This window comes from Podarcis tiliguerta (genome assembly GCF_965153285.1).
Source record: "Podarcis tiliguerta genome assembly, chromosome: 10".
In the NCBI taxonomy this organism is placed as follows: Eukaryota; Metazoa; Chordata; class Lepidosauria; order Squamata; family Lacertidae; genus Podarcis; species Podarcis tiliguerta.
Window position 1 is genome coordinate 43237112 of NC_139543.1, and position 18963 is coordinate 43256074.

Genomic DNA, 18963 nt, shown 5'->3' on the forward strand with positions numbered 1-18963 from the left:
AGGCAATGTGTTGGGCGCCTCATCAGATTACTTCGGAAGCAAGGGATTTTTTGTTTGTTTTTTGTTTAGTTAGAAGATGACGTTCCCACACCTGCCTTGCGCAAAAATAAATAAAGCGGGCGAAGGAAGTTTTGAGGCGGGTATGTTGCTAAAGCATTTGGAAAAGGGCACAGTCTCCTGGCAGGGTTGCCATATTTCAAGAAGTAAAAACTAGGACACCCCATGTTGAGGGTTTTTTTTTTTTTAATACAAAAGCCCGAGATTTTTCGACTGACTAGCTAGCCTAATATCCAGGACAAAGCGCCGCCTTTCGGAACCCCCCCCCCCCCAGTACATCAATTCCACCTTTGAAATCCCGTTGATGTCCGGGATAATCCGGTCGTATGGCAGCCCTAAGAGGGAGGTATGGATTGGACGGAGCAACGTTTATTATTGTGGGGGCGAGATGCACGAATTTCAGTCCTTTATTCCGTCTTCTCTTGCGCTGAGTAAACTTTGCCATATATGTCACCCTGAGCAAGCCGACTGAGCCCGCCCCATCCCCCGAGCTGCTGCTGCTGCTGCTTCCTCATCCGCTTGCAGCCAACAAGCCTCGGTGCTAACAGGACTCAGATCAGCAGGCTCGCAAAGCTGGCCAGCTGGTCATGTGACCAGTGGAAAGCAGGAAGCATACGGTTTGCAGCAGCCTCTCATGAGCCTTCGTCCTTGCGCCTGGTGTGGTCGACTATGCTCAAGTGTAGCTCGCAGTCCTGCATGGTAAGCGCGGGATTTGAGCGGGAGTCGTTGTCTGGCGGGTTGAAGAGGTGAATGTTTTGCTGGGGCTCCCCGGCTGGGAGACAGGGAGGCTGAGCAGGGGGAGGAGGTTACCGGGATTACCCGTTTCTTTTGAGAATGAAATGTCTCTCTTCTCTGCGATCAGAATCTTGTCTCCAGAACGTGACAAGGAACAACACAAAGTGTGAACAGCCAATAATACCGTAGTTATAATGTTGCACTATTTTAGTGTTGTTAGCCGCCCTGAGCCCGGCTTCGGCTGGGGAGGGCGGGATATAAATAAAATTTATTATTATTATTATTAGTTATTCTCCCCCCCCTCAAGTCAATGCATGGCTTTGCCTTTAGCAAAGTTCTTAACTGCATTTTGGGAAAGATCCGGCCAGGCAGCCTTCCCCAACATAGCGCCCGCCAGATGATTAGGGCTACAACTCCTATAATTTCCAGCCAGCACAGTCCTCCGAACATCTGGAGGGCACCCAGATGTTTCCCAGGTTGGGAAAGGCTGCTGTAAGATCTCATGAAATGACATCTGAAATACAGGCTGACTTCTGCATCCTCTTGACCCACCTAGAATAGTAATAGCCAAGTTGTGTGTGTGTGTGTGTGTTTCAGACTATTATAGTTGTGTAATAGTTCCTTGCCTGTACTCTAAACTTCTTCTCTGTTGTTCCAGAAGGCAGGGCTAGTAAATTTCAGCTAAACCTTGGGAGCTGACTGCCTTCACAGGGGAAAGGGGTAGATGCTCTGTCACTGGAGATAACTCTGTGAGGGCTGTTGCTGTAGTTGTTTCTTGCACTGCAGATCCTGCATTGAGCAGTGGCTGATTGGAATACATGAATCCTCCTGCTCTGTAATTCCACCTACGGTAATTGCGCCACACCACCCACTCCCATCATTCCTGACCATTAGCCATGCTGGCTGGGCCTGATGGGTGTTGTAGTCCGAACTCTCTGGAGAACACCAGATTGGAAAGTCTGTTCCACACTCTAGAAAGGCTCCACTTCTCCACCTGGCTACCTCTAGTGAAATATCGACTAGCTGATGTTTAGCAGTAGATGGTTTTGCATTTACACTGCTATGTTTTAAGCACAACCCTTGCTCCTCAGCAGCTAAGAGATAAAAAAAAAAAAAAGCTGCACAAGCTCCAAGTGTTGATCTTCTTTAAAATGAATTTTATCTGCATGGTGCCTCCATTATGATGGAACATAATAATAACTCATTCCATGAGTAGTGATTCTCAAGGTCATTTCTTATCTGAGTACAGAGTTTATTATCCAAAGGATAACAGGGACATTATTTTTATTCAGGAGTAACCTCATGACTCCTTGGCCACCCTCAGTTTTTTTACCTTTGACATTGTCTACTCTTTAGAGTTGTTGAGTTTACCTGGATCATATGTCAGTGTGGTTGAGTAGTCAAAGTGATAGTCCGATCCCTTTCAGGATTAAACATTTCTCATAATTTTGGCTGCAAATTCAATGAATTTGAAACTGAAATTATAATCAGGATCAGGCCAACCACACAAGAAATCCAGGGAGTTATTTGCACTGAAGCAGCTTGAGGTCAAAGAAGTTACCCCCAGGATCCTTTGCAGATAATTCTGGGAGTGCATCTCTGGGATTTTTCAGATGCGGCTGCTTGGGGTAAAAAATATCTTAGGCTGGCAAGGAGTGGCCAGTGTGGTGTAGTGGTTAAGAGCGGTAGTCTCGTAATCTGGGGAACCGGGTTCGCCTCTCCGCTCCTCCACCTGCAGCTGCTGGGTGACTTTGGGCCAGTTACACTTCTTTGAAGTCCCTCAGCCCCACTCACCTCACAGAGTGTTTGTTGTGCGGGAGGAAGGGAAAGGAGAATGTTAGCCGCTTTGAGACTCCTTCGGGTAGTGATAAAGCGGGATATCAAATCCAAACTCTTCTTCTTCTTCTTCTTTTGGAGTTCTTGCAATAAGGGGGGCAAAACAAGAAAAAGGGATAATTTTCAAAAATCATCTGTTTCACATGGATCATGGAAGCTGATATGAGGAATGTTGCTAATTGTTCAGATTTGTTCTTGAAATAACCCAGGACTTTTTAGAGTTTCATAAAGAGGGCAAGTTTTCCTTATCATTTCCATATTTGCAAGACCGCTGTGGTCTCATTCATGGGGACTGGGCTGGTTGAGGATGATCAATAGGCAGGACCCATGTAATTGACTTGCTAGGAATGTAAAACAAGCTATGTAGCTTCCCAACTGCTCCACTGTGCTGACTCTTCCCCTCCTGAGAAAGGCGGTGGTTGAAACTCCATGAAGCTCAGGCATATCTGCATTCCAGGTGACCACCTGGCTGTGTAGCAGCCATTGTAACAGTTGGGGGAGCTACTGCAACAGCTCTGGGATAGAAACTGCACAGCACCCTGTTCTTTCTGCTGCCCAGCATAATAGGGTTATGGCAGCATAGATGATACTACACGACAGCTAGGCCATATGGCATCACACAACATTACACCGGAAAACTTGAACATCAGGAAACAGTTTCTGTCTCAGTAGCTGTTGCGCCAGTTACCTAATTTTCTGAAACTTGGGCGTTCCATCCTGAACCCACTCGCTGCTACTGCTCCCCAATACTGTCAGATATTATCTGCATGTGTCACTTCCCGCTACACCCTTCTCTGAAGGCTCAGTGGTAGGTCATGTGCTTGCAGGCAGAAGTTTGTCTAACTTTCAGAAACTGGGGCAGGTCATGCCTAGATATCCCTAAGCTGCAAGCTACAAACTAGACACTATGCAAGGAGGGACTACAGCTGCATCCTGCCTTTCTTTAACCTCTAATCCTCCCATGGACGTTTACAAACCTGCTTGGCCTTGAGACCAAGGCTGCTTGTCAATATGCGCTTTGGCCTTGTCCTGTGGTTTCAATCTTTGGAATGACTTTAGCTCTTCAGGAGTAGTAGGACCAGAAGGCTGCTCATATTTATTTGATGGCATATATGATAACGAACTGCAGGGCTGGAACATAAGAAGCTGCTCTTACCAGGTCTGGCCAATGCTCCATCTAGTGCTGTATTGTCTACATTGATTAGTAGCAGCGATCTAGGATTTCAGACAAGGAGTCTTTCACAACTCTACCTGAAGATGCTGGACCTTCTGAATGCAAGGCAAATGATCTTCCACTCAGCTATATCCTCCAAGGGCTATGCAGATCGGAAAGGCAGGGGATCTAGATAATATCTGATAGCACAGGAGAGCATTGTGCTGGTGGTAACTAGAGGCTCTTGGATGGAATGAGAGCACTTTGAGTCATGTGTTGTACTGTAAAGTTTGGATCATGTTGGACAACTGATTGTACTGTTCAAGTAGGGGTGTCTTCGGATAATTACACCTTTGCTTAATAGACTGAGATGTGCACAAGTCCCTTGTTCCCCTTCCCTCATCCCTTCGTGATCCATCTCAGTGAAATGTAGTTTTGTGTTCCATCCTACACCTGGAAACTAGGGTTATCATCTTTGGAAATGAGCCAAGATCTCAAATCACAATCTGAGGCAGTTCAAGATTTCAGCTTGTTCGAAATAGGTCTACCATCATTTACCGGTTTGGGACATGACAGTAAGCCATGGTTAATTGGAGACTTGCTCGTTTCACTGAAGCATGCTGTGAAGCAAAAAGCGAAGAGGCTTGTGGAGTGGGGTTGCTGTTACCTTCAATAACCTTCTTACTGAAAACTACTATTATTTGCTCTCACTCTGCAGCATTAATTTATTGATCGGTAGTCATGAAGCTCATAGCGCCTGTCCTGCTTGCGGCCTTAGTCACCACCTCCCTGGCCCTGGAGAATGGGCTCATGAGGACGCCTCCAATGGGGTGGCTTGCATGGGAACGATTCCGTTGCAATATTGATTGCAAGACTGATCCACAGAACTGCATCAGGTAAGTGGAAGAGCCTTGGAATCTCTGCAGCTTAAACATGTGCGGCAGGAGCAAGGGAGGGGAGGAGAAAGAAGTGAAGTCCCCTTGCATTTCACACAAAGCTGGATCTGTTTTGCAGGAAGGATGCCTCGAGGAAGGCCCATTTTACTTTCCGTCCATTTTACTTATGCTGCCATCTGAATACCCACTAGCTGTGCTCCACTTTTCAACTTTACATTAAAAAACAAACAAATTGGTGGTAGGCTTGATGAATTCTGACGGACCTGTCAAGGAGGGGATCATTTTCCCAAGTCCTCCCTCCAAGCTGCTAATCACTCACAGGCACCGAATGGGTTCTCAGGCTTTATTGACACCTTCTCTGGCACCAGCTACAGAACATCAAACAGGAGTCTCATCCATGACGTGTTCTCTCCTCCCCTTGGCAGGTTAACTTGAATATTTATGTAATGGTTCTAGGGGTTGCTCGTGCGTAAATCGGCGCCACACCTGGGTGGGTTGCCTGAGTGAACCCTTTCTGTCTGGACAGCCACTCGCCCGTGGCTGTCTCAATCGCTGGCAGAATCCATCAGTGGGCGTTTCTTGAACTTCTTCCAGCATAAAGGTTCTTTGACGCCTAGTCTCCGCCTACTCTCCCTGTGCGGAAGCCTTCTGCGCAGGGAGGGTGTGGGCATCGGAGGACCCGTGCTCTCCCCGCTGGTCCCCGGCGAGGAGTCTTGGAGCCACCTCGCCGATTCCCCCCTCTGCCCCCCTCCTCCACTGGTGCTACGCTGATTTCCTTCCCCAGAAGATGTGCTGCTTCTCTCCCTCCCGGGACGCTCTCCGGAATCCCTCTGGAGCCCTCCCTCTCCCTCTGGCTCCGATGTCAGTTCCCTGACAATTTATAGGGGCTGGGGAATCCTGGCAGCCAGCCAGCCCCATCACCTGCTCCCTCTTGGGGGACTAATTCTCACCACCTGCCTGAGATACCTGCTTACAGAATCACTACTTCATGACAGGGCCCACAGCCCAGGCACATTTCCCCTGCCATCATCTCTGCTATGTTCAATGTGGAGAAATAAAAGGGCAACGAGTTTATGTTTTACATTGGGAGGGATGTTTGCTGAGTGGAGTTTACTTCTGTGTAAACATTAGAAGGATCTTGACCATGAGGAAGAGCACTGCTGGATAATACAACATTGTGTTCAAGTGCTTGCTAAGAAATCTTGTTTATTTGAATAAAGATTTAATATTGTGTAATGTATTCTAACGTCAGCATTGTAATGCACATTTATTTGTAATGCACATTGTGTTTGATGTGGGAAGTTTTTGTCTGGTCTGGACAAAGTCAGTTTAACTGTTGCTCGAGGCCTGGACTGGCATCTGAATGTCCAAATTCTCAGTATGCTAAAGAAAGAGAGAAGGAATATATAACTCACTTGCTAGGTGAAACTCTAGACTTTTCAGTGAGGCGGTGTCTAGTACGAAAGCCAGAGGGAAGATATCCGGGGCACAACAAGACAAACCCACAGAAAAGGGTTGGAAAAAGAGGATTCCAGCACGGCCTCCAGTTATTGTGTATGACAGGCACAACTGAGGTGGAGAAGATAAAAGGCTAAAGCTGTCTTAGTTTAACATTAATAGTTGAATAGAAGCAGTTGGTATTTAAAGTGGCAGCAACAAGTTGACAAAGCATATGCTCATTTAGAGAAACAATCCTATATTTAAATCACCAGAGAAGCTTGGGGACTTAATCTTGTAATAAATAAACATAAACAGCTTTGATAAACTTAACATTTGTATATGACTGTCTTTGTACCGTGCCTGTACAGTGGTACCTCTGGTTAAGTACTTAATTCATTCCAGAGGTCCATTCTTAACCTGAAACTGTTCTTAACCTGAAGCACCACTTTAGCTAATGGGGCCTCCTGCTGCTGCTGCGCCACCGGAGCACGATTTCTGTTCTCATCCTGAAGAAAAGTTCTTAACCCAAGGTACTATTTCTGGGTTAGCAGAGTCTGTAACCTGAAGTGTCTGTAACCTGAAGCGTATGTAAGTGTTCAGAGGGGGGAAAGGAGACTGAATAGTGGCAGTGAGATGGGTTTAGGAGAACCATTGGAAAGGGAGTTGAGTTTTGTTATTGTACATTAAGTACATAAAATAAAATATGAAATGCAATACGAAACTTCCATTTTAATTTGTTGTACAGCTGTGGAAGCTCTCATGGGCACAGCTTGCCACCTGTTGGTGAAAATAGGCAGCTGCATGCTTGCCTTGGTTGTACAGCCCTGCGTGGGTGCTCTCTTCCGTGTTGTTCCCTGTGGCCACAAATAGTTCAGGGTCACTTGGATGTTGTTTTTAACTTGCTTTTCTCTTTGTGGGGCAGTGAAAAACTCTTCATGGACATGGCGGATCGCCTGGCAGCAGACGGCTGGAGGGAGCTGGGCTATGTGTATGTCAATATAGACGATTGCTGGATGGCAAAACAGCGAGATTCAACAGGGCAGCTGATTCCAGATCCTGAGAGGTTCTCTAGTGGCATCAAAGCCTTAGCAGATTACGTGAGTGATCCATAACTCCTGATGGTGAAGCAAGATCCGGGGCATCTCCCATCCGTGGTTTTTAAGAATGTATTTTGTGCTTTTATATAGCGATTTGATTCTGTGAATCGTTCCGAGACCTGCGGATATAGGGCGGTATATAAATTCAATCAGTCAATCAACAAGAATCCCCTTCTAGCCATCAGTAGTGAGGACTAAAAAACTTGTGAAATCACGAGTCCCCAAAGCAACCAGGTCCTCTTCCTTCAGTGGCTTCAACTTGCTTCTTCAGAGTAGCCTGCAGAACATTCCCTTCAGTTCAAAAGCAGCTTTCATTTAATTCTAGCATCCTTGATCTCCTGGGCCCACCTGGGTTGTGGCAAGAAAGGTAATAACACCAGTTGCTTGGGCCATCATCCCTAAACCAAGACATGTGGAGAAGCAGAATATGAACCAGGCAGCCGTTGGATTCAAGGGGCAGAGTTGCCCATGATCATCATCATCATTTTATTATTTATACCCTGCCCATCTGGTTGGGTTGCCCCAGCCATTCTGGGCAGCTTTCAGAACGTATAAAAACATAAGCATCAACCATTAAAAATTTCCCAATACAGGGTTGCCTTTAGATGTCTTCTAAAACTTTTGTCGTTCTTTATCTCCTTGACATCTGATGGGAGGGGGATCCACAGGGAGGTGCTGTCCAAATCACAAATATTTGCTGTTAGTTGTAGCCAGTTCCCACCTGGCTCATGCTTGCCTTTCTGCAGTCATGGGAATGCATATAGTTAAACTGTGGAACACACTCCCACAAGAGGCAGCGACCATCCCTAACTTGGATGGTTATCAATGGTTGCTAGCCATGATGGCTGTATTCTCCCTCTGTGGTTGGAGGCAGTAATACCAGTTTCTGCAAACCACAGGGCAGGAGAGTTGACCACGGTTGACCAGGCATCTGGTTGGCCACAGTGAGAACACAGTGTTGGACTAGATGGGCCATTGGCATGATCTAGCAAGCACTTCTTTTGTTCTGATGCTCATTTCTGAGCTACGCTGAGTGTAGGAGAAAAGTCCTGTGCGAAACAGCCCCAAAGCATGTACTGGATGTCGGAATCTCCATTCGACCGAGCTGATAAGGCTCATCTTCGGAATCGCCTCCCAATGATTAATTGACGACCTGATCCTTTGATAAGGCCTTAGGCATGTCGTCCCAGCAGAGTTCCCAAAACAGCATGCGGAAGAGACGAGAGGTTTGGGCTACATTGCTATGCTTTATTTTCTAGCTACGCAGAGAGCAAAGAAATATACCTCCTCTCCCTGTGAGAGCAGAGAGCAACTGAACAAAGGAAACAGGAAACCACTAACGTCACATCCTGAGAGCCAGTGTGGTGTAGTGGTTAAGAGCGGTAGTCACGTAATCTGGGTAACCGGGTTCGCGTCTCCGCTCCTCCACATGCAGCTGCTGGGTGACCTTGGGCCACCCAGTCACAGTCTCTCAGCCCCACTCACCTCACAGAGTGTTTGTTGTGGGGGAGGAAGGGAAAGGAGAATGTTAGCCGCTTTGAGACTCCTTAAAGGGAGTGAAAGGCGGGATATCAAATCCAAACTCTTCTTCTTCTTCTTCTGTCTCCCTTTCCCGTGAGACTGCAAGGTCTCTGGAATGTAAACAGAGTTCTGTGACTCCCAGCAGCTGCTCAGTGAGAAACAGAAACTAGCACTGGTTATGGGTCCCATAAGCTCTGAACATGGGCTGCGAGTGAGAGATGGGGAAATTATGAGGAATTTCCTCCATATTAGCTCTATTCCAGAGCAGTACCAAGCATCCACTGTAAGCTTTTGGGTGATTTTTCATTGAGTTGTAATAACTTTCTGCTGCCAAGATCCTATATGAGGCCAATTACTTTGACATTGGTATCATCAAAAATATTCAGTAACATTAATTTTGGACAATAAACAATTGTTTCTTTACAAATAGTTCTGTCAAAATCGAATTCCAAAAATCTTGCACTAACTGCCATTCAGTCCACCATAAATGATAATATGTACCAAGTTTATTGCAAGCCCTCCAAAGAATTTTCTGATGCGGAAATAAAACATTTTTGACATTTGCAAAGAAGTCCTATACCATCTGTGTAATAATATTAAGGCGCTTTCCCTAAGAAAACTGGAAACAGGTTTTAAGGGCCGAATCTGATTTTACAAGTATTTTATCGTTCCCACACTGATCATGTAGCTATGTTAACTACTGATATTTTTAATCATAGTTAAACACACTCCAGAGTATACCCTAACCTCCAAATTGCAAATCTGGTATTCCATTTTTCTGTTATCAAAATGGAAGTGTCATAGTGGCAGAAAGTATGCGAGGGTAGAGAGTCTTTGTGCTGACCACCTCCATCGCAAGGATCCTTCAGAAGGGAGTTGCTGCCAGGAACATTATGTGCAGGTGTATTTTGATGCATTGAATAGAATGATAGTTTATGAATCATGGCAGAGGGGAGAGCATGTGTACAAATTCAGCGGGTATTTGTTTGTTTTGTTGCTTTTTAAAAATGCTGTTAATATTCTTTTATAGATATGAACGCTGTAGTACTTTGTGAATCATATGATTTTTAATTAATAAATACAAATTGGACTATAATTTGATATTTTTATTTTACTTTATTATTTTTTAATTCAAGTATTATGATTGGATATTTAATTGGATGTTTTTATTGGAAAATCATTAAAATTAATTATTTTAAAAAAGAATCCTATAATATGTTTTTTGGTGTAACACTGATGTTTAGCTTTTTTTTAGTTGTTTTGTTAATAGAGGGTAATTGCTTTATTTGTGATTTGCGATGGTTTTGCTGATGATTTGTTAAGTATTTTATGCGATTTATGCTGTATTTCATTGTGATGTTTCATTATGTAATTTTTATCTTTTGTTTGTAAGCCGCTTTGGGATTTATTTGAGTGAAAAGCGGGGTAGAAATAGAATAAAAGTAAATAAATAAAGGGACCCGGGTGGCGCTGTGGGTAAAAGCCTCAGCGCCTAGGACTTGCCGATCGAAAGGTCGGCGGTTTGAATCCCCGCGGCGGGGTGCGCTCCCGTCGCTCGGTCCCAGTGCCTGCCAACCTAGCAGTTCGAAAGCACCCCCGGGTGCAAGTACAAAAATAGGGACCGCTTACTAGTGGGAAGGTAAACGGCGTTCCGTGTGCTGCGCTGGCTCGCCAGATGCAGCTTGTCACGCTGGCCACGTGACCCGGAAGTGTCTGCGGACAGCGCTGGCTCCCGGCCTATAGAGTGAGATGAGCGCACAACCCTAGAGTCTGTCAAGACTGGCCCGTACGGGCAGGGGTACCTTTACCTTTACCTAAATAAATAAAAATGGGGGAAGACACTCAAGCATGGCAACACACCAGCTGCTTTGACTGGTCGACGTTACAGTTTGTCCATGGGAGTCCCCGTCCATCTTTCAAGTTCTTCTTTCTTTTTGTAGGTGCATGCCCAGGGGCTGAAGCTTGGCATCTATGGTGACTTAGGCACCTATACTTGTGAAGGGTATCCCGGCACAACGCTGGACCGGGTTGAGCAAGATGCCTCGACATTTGCCCAGTGGGGAGTGGATATGCTGAAGCTGGATGGCTGCTATTCTTCAGTATATCAGCAGGCTAAAGGTAAGGACTGAGGCTTCCTCATTGCCTCTGTTCGCTTTATCCTGCCCCCTTCAGTGCTCCATCTCCATCCTGCCTGGGCCTAGACTGACCCCGGCTGCTTGATCTTGATCTTGCTGATAAAAAAATTATTTGAATCCGCTTTTGATGTGTGTGTTTCTCAGATACAGTGGTATCTTGGGTTACATACGCTTCAGGTTACATACGCTTCAGGTTACAGACTCCACTAACCCAGAAATAATACCTCGGGTTAAGAACTTTGCTTCAGGATGAGAACAGAAATCGTGCTCCGGCAGCATGGCAGCAGCAGGAGGCCCCATTAGCTAAAGTGGTGCTTCAGGTTAAGAACAGTTTCAGGTTAAGAACGGACCTCCAGAACGAATTAAGTTTTTAACCCGAGGTACCACTGTGTGTGTGTGTGTGTGTGTTAGTTACACAAGGTGTCATTCATTATTATTATTTTTTAAATCTGGTTTAAGAGGAAATCTGAATTTAATACAATTGTGTTATAAGGGTGCTATCTAAATCATTGTCAGGGTAGACTCATTTAAATCAGTGAACAAGTTTATTGATTTCAGTGGGTCTGCTCTGTCACTAACACTGGATATCATGTTATGTCTAGATATTCGTTTTAAATCAGAAACATGGCCATCTTTAAAAACATGCTAACTGAAAGGCTTTTTTTTTTTCATTTAAAAAATGGAGTGGGGAGGGAAATAACTTGATTTCTGAGTTATATATATAAAACACACAATATGCCTCATGTTGTGTTTTTTATTGTGGGGTTTCAATTGGATCCAAGTAATCACAAGGGCAAGAATACAGGAGACGGCATTGTGTACCTCACCAGAATTAACCTTGGAACCCAAATAGATTTTCTTGTTTTCTAGTTTCCATGCCTGCCCCCTTGCAACTTGCTCAGTTTTCAAATTATGAATATTCTTTATCCCTAAAAGGTTATCCTAGAATGTCCAGTGCTCTGAACGCAACAGGCCGCCCCATTGCCTATTCCTGTAGCTGGCCAGCCTATCGAGGGGGACTTCCGCCCAAGGTGAGGCCTTGCTGAAGAGGCTTTGGGGCTGAGGTCACCTCCTCGGTCCTTTAAAGCATGTTCAGAATTTTGACAATTTGGGTGGAGTGAGCAGGGATCCACAAATCTATGCCCACCACTGGCCACCAATCAAATGCTTCTTAAGCTGATAAGAGACAGGCAAGACCTCCAGTCTGACCTTGTGCTACACTTTTGTAAGCACTCTGGAAACAGCTCAGCTGACAAGGAGCAAGACCTCAGTCCTCCCTGACTCATCATTCCATATCCACAAAGGCAACCATAGGGGCGAGGGGAGGGGTAGAATAAAAAGCCTCCAGGACAACATCTATGATAGTTTATGTCTCCTTCAAGATCAGGATAGGTTATTTTGATTCCCCCTATATTATCCTCACAGTAACCTTGTGAGGTAAATTAAGCTGGTAGTTGATGACTAGCTGAAGATCCTCCAGTAGGCTTCATGGCTGACCAGGGATTAGTAACTGACCTAAGTCCAACACGCACACTGCTTTTTATTTTATTTTTACAGTGTAAATTAGCCAAAAAGTGGTTTCTCTTTGAGTGGTTTTGTCCAAGCGGAGTACAGTAACTAGAACAGTGTTTCCCAAACTTGGGTCTCAAGCTGTTTTTGGACTACAATTCCCATCAGCCCTGACCACTGCTTCTGCTAGTTAGGAATGATGGGAGTTGTAGTCCAACCACAGCTGGAGATGCAAGTTTGAGAAACACTGAGCTATTAGGGAAAAGAAGAGGAGGACATTATCTGCCAATGTGAGCTTCCCATGGGCTTCTTGTTGGCCGCGTGGGACACAGAGTGCTGGACTAGTTAGTTGGCCAGTTGAAAAAAGCATGGCTGGATCATCTATCGGCACCATTTCTGTCTGTTGATAATCCTAGTTTGCAGCACCTGTTTTGGGATACTGCTTCAGGGTGCAATATTACTATTTGTGGTCAGTTTCCCCATACTTTTTGTGCTGGCTGGGGCTTATGGGAATTGTAGTCCAAAACATCCGGAGGGCACCAGTTTGGAGTGACCTAGACATGGTGATGTTGAGCAGAGGAGATTAACATTGAAGCTAGAAGAGAGATGGTCTCAGAATTTCTAACGCTAGAAAAACTGCACCTCGCCCTCTGTTTCTCCAAAGGGTAAAGTGTATAGCTCTATTGGTAAATAACTCATTTCACATCTTTTTTCCAGGTGAACTACACACTCCTGGCAAACATATGTAATCTCTGGCGAAACTATGGTGATATACAAGACTCTTGGGAGAGTGTCCTCTCCATAGTGGATTGGTTCTCAGCCAATCAGGATGTACTTCAGCCAGTGTCTGGCCCTGGCCATTGGAACGACCCAGACATGGTAATGCTGAGTCGAGGAGCTTAACATGAAAGCTAGGAGAGAGGGAGAGAGACTGTCTCAGGATTTCTAAAGTTAGAAAGATGCAGCAGAGACTCTTGTTGGCAGGAATTCCTCTGCTCTCAACATCTTGCGTAGAAGGGCTGAAGCCTGTAAGTTAAGTGATTTAGCTGGCTTTTGTGTTTCTTTTTGGGAATCCTTCAGTCTACTGCAATCCCCATCCTTCTACCCTGGGTTGTTTATAGCCTTCCCTTCTGGGACCTCTAAATGTTTTGCAAATAAACATATGTTGCATCATTTATTCTGTAAGGTGTGGAGAGTCAAAGAGTTCCGCATGACACAGAACTTCCCTCCTCCAAGAAATCTCTCATCTTCATGCAAACATACAGATCTTTTGGCTTCTGAAATGTTTACCAGTCTCCACCCGTTTTCAGGTTTTTTCTTTCAAGCCTTCAAAATTTACAGTAAATTGTGAGGTTCCCTGGATGCTGTGCATGGCAGCCATTTCTGATCTTGTGCACTTGGTCGCTGAAAATATATCTTAGAACATCTTTAGAAACATGTCCAATTGGTGATGTGCATATAGTCCAGCGGCGTGCGGTCATTGGACTAAGGGAACTATGCTAGTCCCCTAAATGTTCGCCTGGTGCCTCCTTCCCAAAGCCAAGGAAGCTTCTGCCTGGCTCAGGGAGGCGTGTTGCCCATGTGTGCAACATCAGGACTTCACAACATCACACACATGGCATCGACCCCCCCCCCATGCCCCTCACAAGCTAGCACCTCTGGCCCTAACTGTTCCCCTATGAAAAATTTCACTGCGTGCCACTGATATAGTCCTAGTGGCCTGTGCATCCAGCGCCTGGGCTAGATTTACCTTTTAAAACAACGTTTCTCAGAACATGCTGTACAGAAGTGCTGCCGAGAGAGACTAATATTTCACATCCTCCAATTCAAAGCAAATTGTATTGTGATTTTAAACCAGATATTTATAGATTTTAATGCAGGTTTGATGACTGGAAAAAAGAAACACGTCTGCCCAATCACAGTGAAGTGAACTAGCTTTTCTGATTTCTGTTCGTTGAACTGGAGCAATGTTCTTCAACCTCGGGTCGCAAGATGGTGTTGGACTACAACTCCCATCATCCCTGACCATTGTCTAAGCTGGCTGAGGATGATGGAAGTTGTAGACCAGCAGCATCCCAGGAAGCAAAGTTGACAAATACTGAACTAGAGCCTTCTCTGAATCAAGCCATCACCTCCTTTTACTTTCATCCTTCACTTCAATCTCATCCTTAGTTTCAACCTCCTTCTTTGTCCTGCAGCTAATCATTGGAAACTTTGGCCTCAGCTACGAACAGTCCCGCTCCCAAATGGCCTTATGGACTGTCATGGCTGCTCCCCTTTTCATGTCCACGGACCTCCGCACCATTTCTGAGCAAGCACGAGAAATTCTACAGAACAAACTGATGATCAAAATTAACCAAGATCCCCTGGGAATTCAAGGACGCAGAATCCTTCAGGTAGGGAAGGACTGGATCCCGTAGCTCAATAGATAAGCATAGCCTGTAAACCTTTGGAGCTGGGAGTGCTGTCTTCTGCTTTTTGATCTGAGTGGGGAGTTGTAACTTGAGCCAAATGTGGGTAGTTTCATTTTATATCCTGACTTTCTTCCAAGGCATATAATCTTAAAGGGTGCAGTTAGACTCTTGTGCACTTTTTTCTGCAGCGTTTTTACAGAAGTAGACCTACAATTTAGACTGTACTGAGCACTGTTTGCTATTGGTAGCACTGTTTGCTATCCCCTGTAACAATATCCCCCGTTTCCAGCCACTTAACAGTTTGCAGTGTTCAATCCCTGATAGCTCTAGGGAGAGCTAGGGTAGATTTCTGTCTGAAACACTGCCAGTCTGTGTAGATAACACTGAGGCAGATGGACCAATGGCCTGATCCAGTATAAGGCAGCTTCCTAAATTCCTTGTGTGTCCCAGAGGAGCGTTCCCGTTATTGGCACGTAACTTCAATCTGCTGTTTGTAGGAGAAATCTCGCATAGAGGTGTTCCTGCGCCCCCTTTCCCAGTCAGCCAACGCTCTGGTTTTCTTCAGTCGGAGGACAGACATGCCGTATCGCTACACCGCGTCCCTCACCCACTTCAATTTTACCCAGAATGCTGTGTATGAGGTAAGAAAAAGACAAGGCTTATCAGCATCTTGGAGTAGTCCCTATCCTTGCACACCAGCAGGGCTGCTTCTTGTCCTGTGTAGAGGGAGGAAGGAGGCCTTTGGGGTGCAGACTCCGCACACATCATCTTCAAGAACCTGTATGTTAATGGTGTGTCGTAAGAGTTTCCGCATTACCATGGAGAAATCTCACTCTCGGCCTTCCAACCTTGAGGCCCCTCCCTCTAGCATTCATCTTCCCCTTCCCTACCTTAGATTAGGCCTGGCGGACAGACACAACAGAGCAGCAATGTAATAAGTGCTTTGAATAGAGCCACACTGGTGTTGCTTTTCTGCATGGCCCACAGATTTGTGATTTGGCCATGCAAATGTTTGTCTTTTGTGTTTGGGGCAGATAGCGGAGTTAAAATTAGCATGGTGCTCTTTACCCATGGTGCGTTTGCCCCACAGATCAGCCTTCACCACAATTTACATTTTTTAAAGGCCACCATATCCTTGTTGCTTCTTTTACCAGTGAGCTGTGCATTTGCAGCAGTATCAAGAATACTACTGCACAGCAAGCTATGATGCAAACCAGAAACTCACCATCAGAGTTTGTTTGAGGTGTGGCACAAAACAATGAGATGGGGAATTAAGTTTTCTATCATTTTAAAATCCATCTTGTAGATTGCTTTAGCACTTTTCCATTTGCCTGCTATCATGGCTGTGAAATAGCAACTGTATCCGGTATATTCAAAGCAATGTATCCGTGTTCATTCATTTATCTGTATATAATATACATACCCACAGAGTTAACTATGTCCTGTTCACAATGATTCCTTCTGTTTCAGGCACAGGATGTGTACAGTGGTCAAATTATCACTGGCTTGAAGGCTGCCGATAACTTCACAGTGGTCATTAACCCCTCTGGAGTAGTCATGTGGTTTGTCTACCCAACAACATACCTTGGCCAGCCGTCCAGCTTTGTGAAGCAGCTGCCTGAAGCCAGGAAGTTCCATCCTTCTGCCATGTGATGCCAAAAGGCCAATCACTAGCTGCTACGATTTCTCAGCAAGTCAGGCCAGGTGCGAAAGTGTTTCACCTTGTATTGCTGATGGCACCTCAAAGTGGGGCAGGTGGGTGGGGTCAGAAGGGGGATTTTACACATGCAGTGTAAAAACTGAGACAATGCACCATTTACCTCCAAGGTGCTACTGCCTGATTCTATAGATCCACTTGGAAGTTAAGTCTTAACTTGCACCACAGAGTTGCAGCCTTAACGGTAGCCAAATGCTTTGAAATCATTGGAAATTTAAGTTTAGATCATCTTAAAACAGTATATGGAAATTTAAGATATTCATGTCAGTGAAAACTAACTTGCCTGGAATTTTCCAAAATTGGTCTGAAAAAATCTAATTAAGCTTCAAATTAACCATTTTCTTCTTTCTTTTCTCCTCCATGCTGCAAGTATTTTACCTGTGGTAGTATCTGAGGCAGTGAGGTTTCATAGTGGAGCGCATGGAGAGACACCCAAACACTCTTATCTGCATCCAAGACCTACTAGAACCCACAACAGCAATTCACATCTTTGAATGTATAGTTGTAGACACCACTCTTATGATCCTTTCTGCATGCTGAGAGTACCAATTGTGAAAGCTAGCATTTCAGGTCACAGGGATCTAGTTAGTATTTTCCTTGACATGCTAGCATATCAGCAAGGCAACTTATGGAAGCAGTCAAAATAGGCTTGCATGCATTCAGGAAGGATGTATCACGTTGCTGAACAGTTTTGGGTTTTAGGAATATCAGTGCCCTTCTATTTCAGACAACAGATCCATCTGGTTCAACTCCTGGAAGCAAAGGCAACACACCTCTTCTGTCCCCCCCCCCCCAACCTGTTATTCAAAGGCTATTCTTGGGCTAAAGGCAACCTCACCTATTACAGAATTGTTATAGGAAACACACGTATATATGGATTAACATTAATTGTACACACAGATGTTCATGCAAGTCTTTTATGACTTTAAATCAGGGTTGTTGGTTTTTTTTTAAAAAAACAAGCAGTATATAAATTTTGTGAAATAAAATAAAGACTTGTTTTATAATCTCAGCCTCTGTTTTAACTTCTTAGGCTAAAATGAACTATAACATTTTTTAAAGTTTTCATTTCATTTACTTTGTGAGCCACCCATTTTTTTCCCTGATGGGGTGGTTATTTATTCAATACGTTTATATGAGGTAAAAAAGGTGGAAGTGTAACAGTGGGAAACTTCAGTTGTACAGAGGCAGAACTGGAGCTGAAGGAGCCTTTGGGACTGGTAAAGCTGCTATAAAATACACCCCAGAAATTAGGAATCTAAGAACGGCAACCTTATCCAAAAGAGGCAGTAACTTTGGGTGATAGATTACAGGATGGCAGCTATCTTTCTACTGTCATCTGTGAAGGGGATGGGAGATATGCAAAATAAGTAGATTTAGGTCTGTTTTAAGAGCATTTCCCCAACATGCTATTTTAAAAAAGCCAGGAGTGGCATGCTAATCAAAGCAAGGCACAGGAGCAGGTTCCATATGCAAGCTATTATTTTTGCAGCAGTTTGTTAGGATCCACAATGCAACTTAGTCAGACATACTCAAATTAGGGTTTAGTGAACTCAGCATCTCCTTTGACTAATGTAGGGTCCTGCACGTGCTGTATAGCAATGAAAACTACAGGTTACCAAAAGGGTTTCAAACTGGTGGCAGCCACAATCTAACATGAATATTATAGGCTACCACTTGATGAGCCAGCCGTCACCACTATCATTTTACCTTCTGCAATCATTTTTTATTTGTCAAAATGAAAAACGACCATATAAAACCACCTTTCTGCTTGTGTCAAGGTCTTTTTGTCTTCGGTTATCCACCTACCTCTAGAAGTATGTTTTATAGGAATCAGATAAAGGACAAAGAACTGAATAGCAGTTTAAAATGGAATGATTAATGCTGTGTGTCAAGTTCTGGAAAGCATCACGTACTTCTCAACCTGATTTTTTTCTGTTTGTATATAAACCCCAGATCTCCCTTGATAACTGAACTGAAAGGGAATCATTCATGGGCCCACTCCTCCCTTTATATCCAAGATGAGGAACCTCTGGCCCTCCAATATTGCTGGACTACAATTCACCCTGCTGTCTGGGCTGATGGGAGCTGGAGTCCAAGAATATATAGAGGACCAGGTCCCAGGCTGGCTTCAAGTCATTCTACTAGAATGAGATCCAACTCCTCAAAGAACCCCGTGCCTTTACTTGACGTGTGTGTGTTCTACTAAGGCATCCAGAATTATTCTCACATGTTTCCTGTTCACTTCGACAAATGGCAGCTACTGTATTTTTCGCCCTATAGGACACACTTTTTCCCTTTCAAAAATGAAGGGGAAATCTGTGTGCGTCCTATGGGGCGAATACAGGCTTTCGCTGAAGCTTGGAGAGCAAGAGGGGTCGGTGCGCACCGACCCCTCTCGCTCTCCAGGCTTCAGGAAGCTATCAGCAAGCCTGGGGAGCCCACAGGAGTTC

General features: G+C 44.7%; 1 protein-coding gene across 1 annotated transcript; it reads left to right on the forward strand.

Annotated features, from left to right (window-relative positions):
• Positions 1-579: 579 nt before the first annotated feature.
• NAGA (alpha-N-acetylgalactosaminidase) lies at positions 580-17517 on the forward strand. Its single transcript, XM_083400315.1, has 9 exons — positions 580-756; positions 4500-4677; positions 7040-7214; positions 10676-10853; positions 11807-11901; positions 13097-13258; positions 14578-14775; positions 15291-15434; positions 16264-17517. The coding sequence occupies exons 2-9, from the start codon at positions 4523-4525 to the stop codon at positions 16444-16446; spliced, it is 1290 nt and encodes a 429-aa protein (XP_083256441.1). The 5' UTR covers positions 580-756; positions 4500-4522; the 3' UTR covers positions 16447-17517.
• Positions 17518-18963: the final 1446 nt, after the last annotated feature.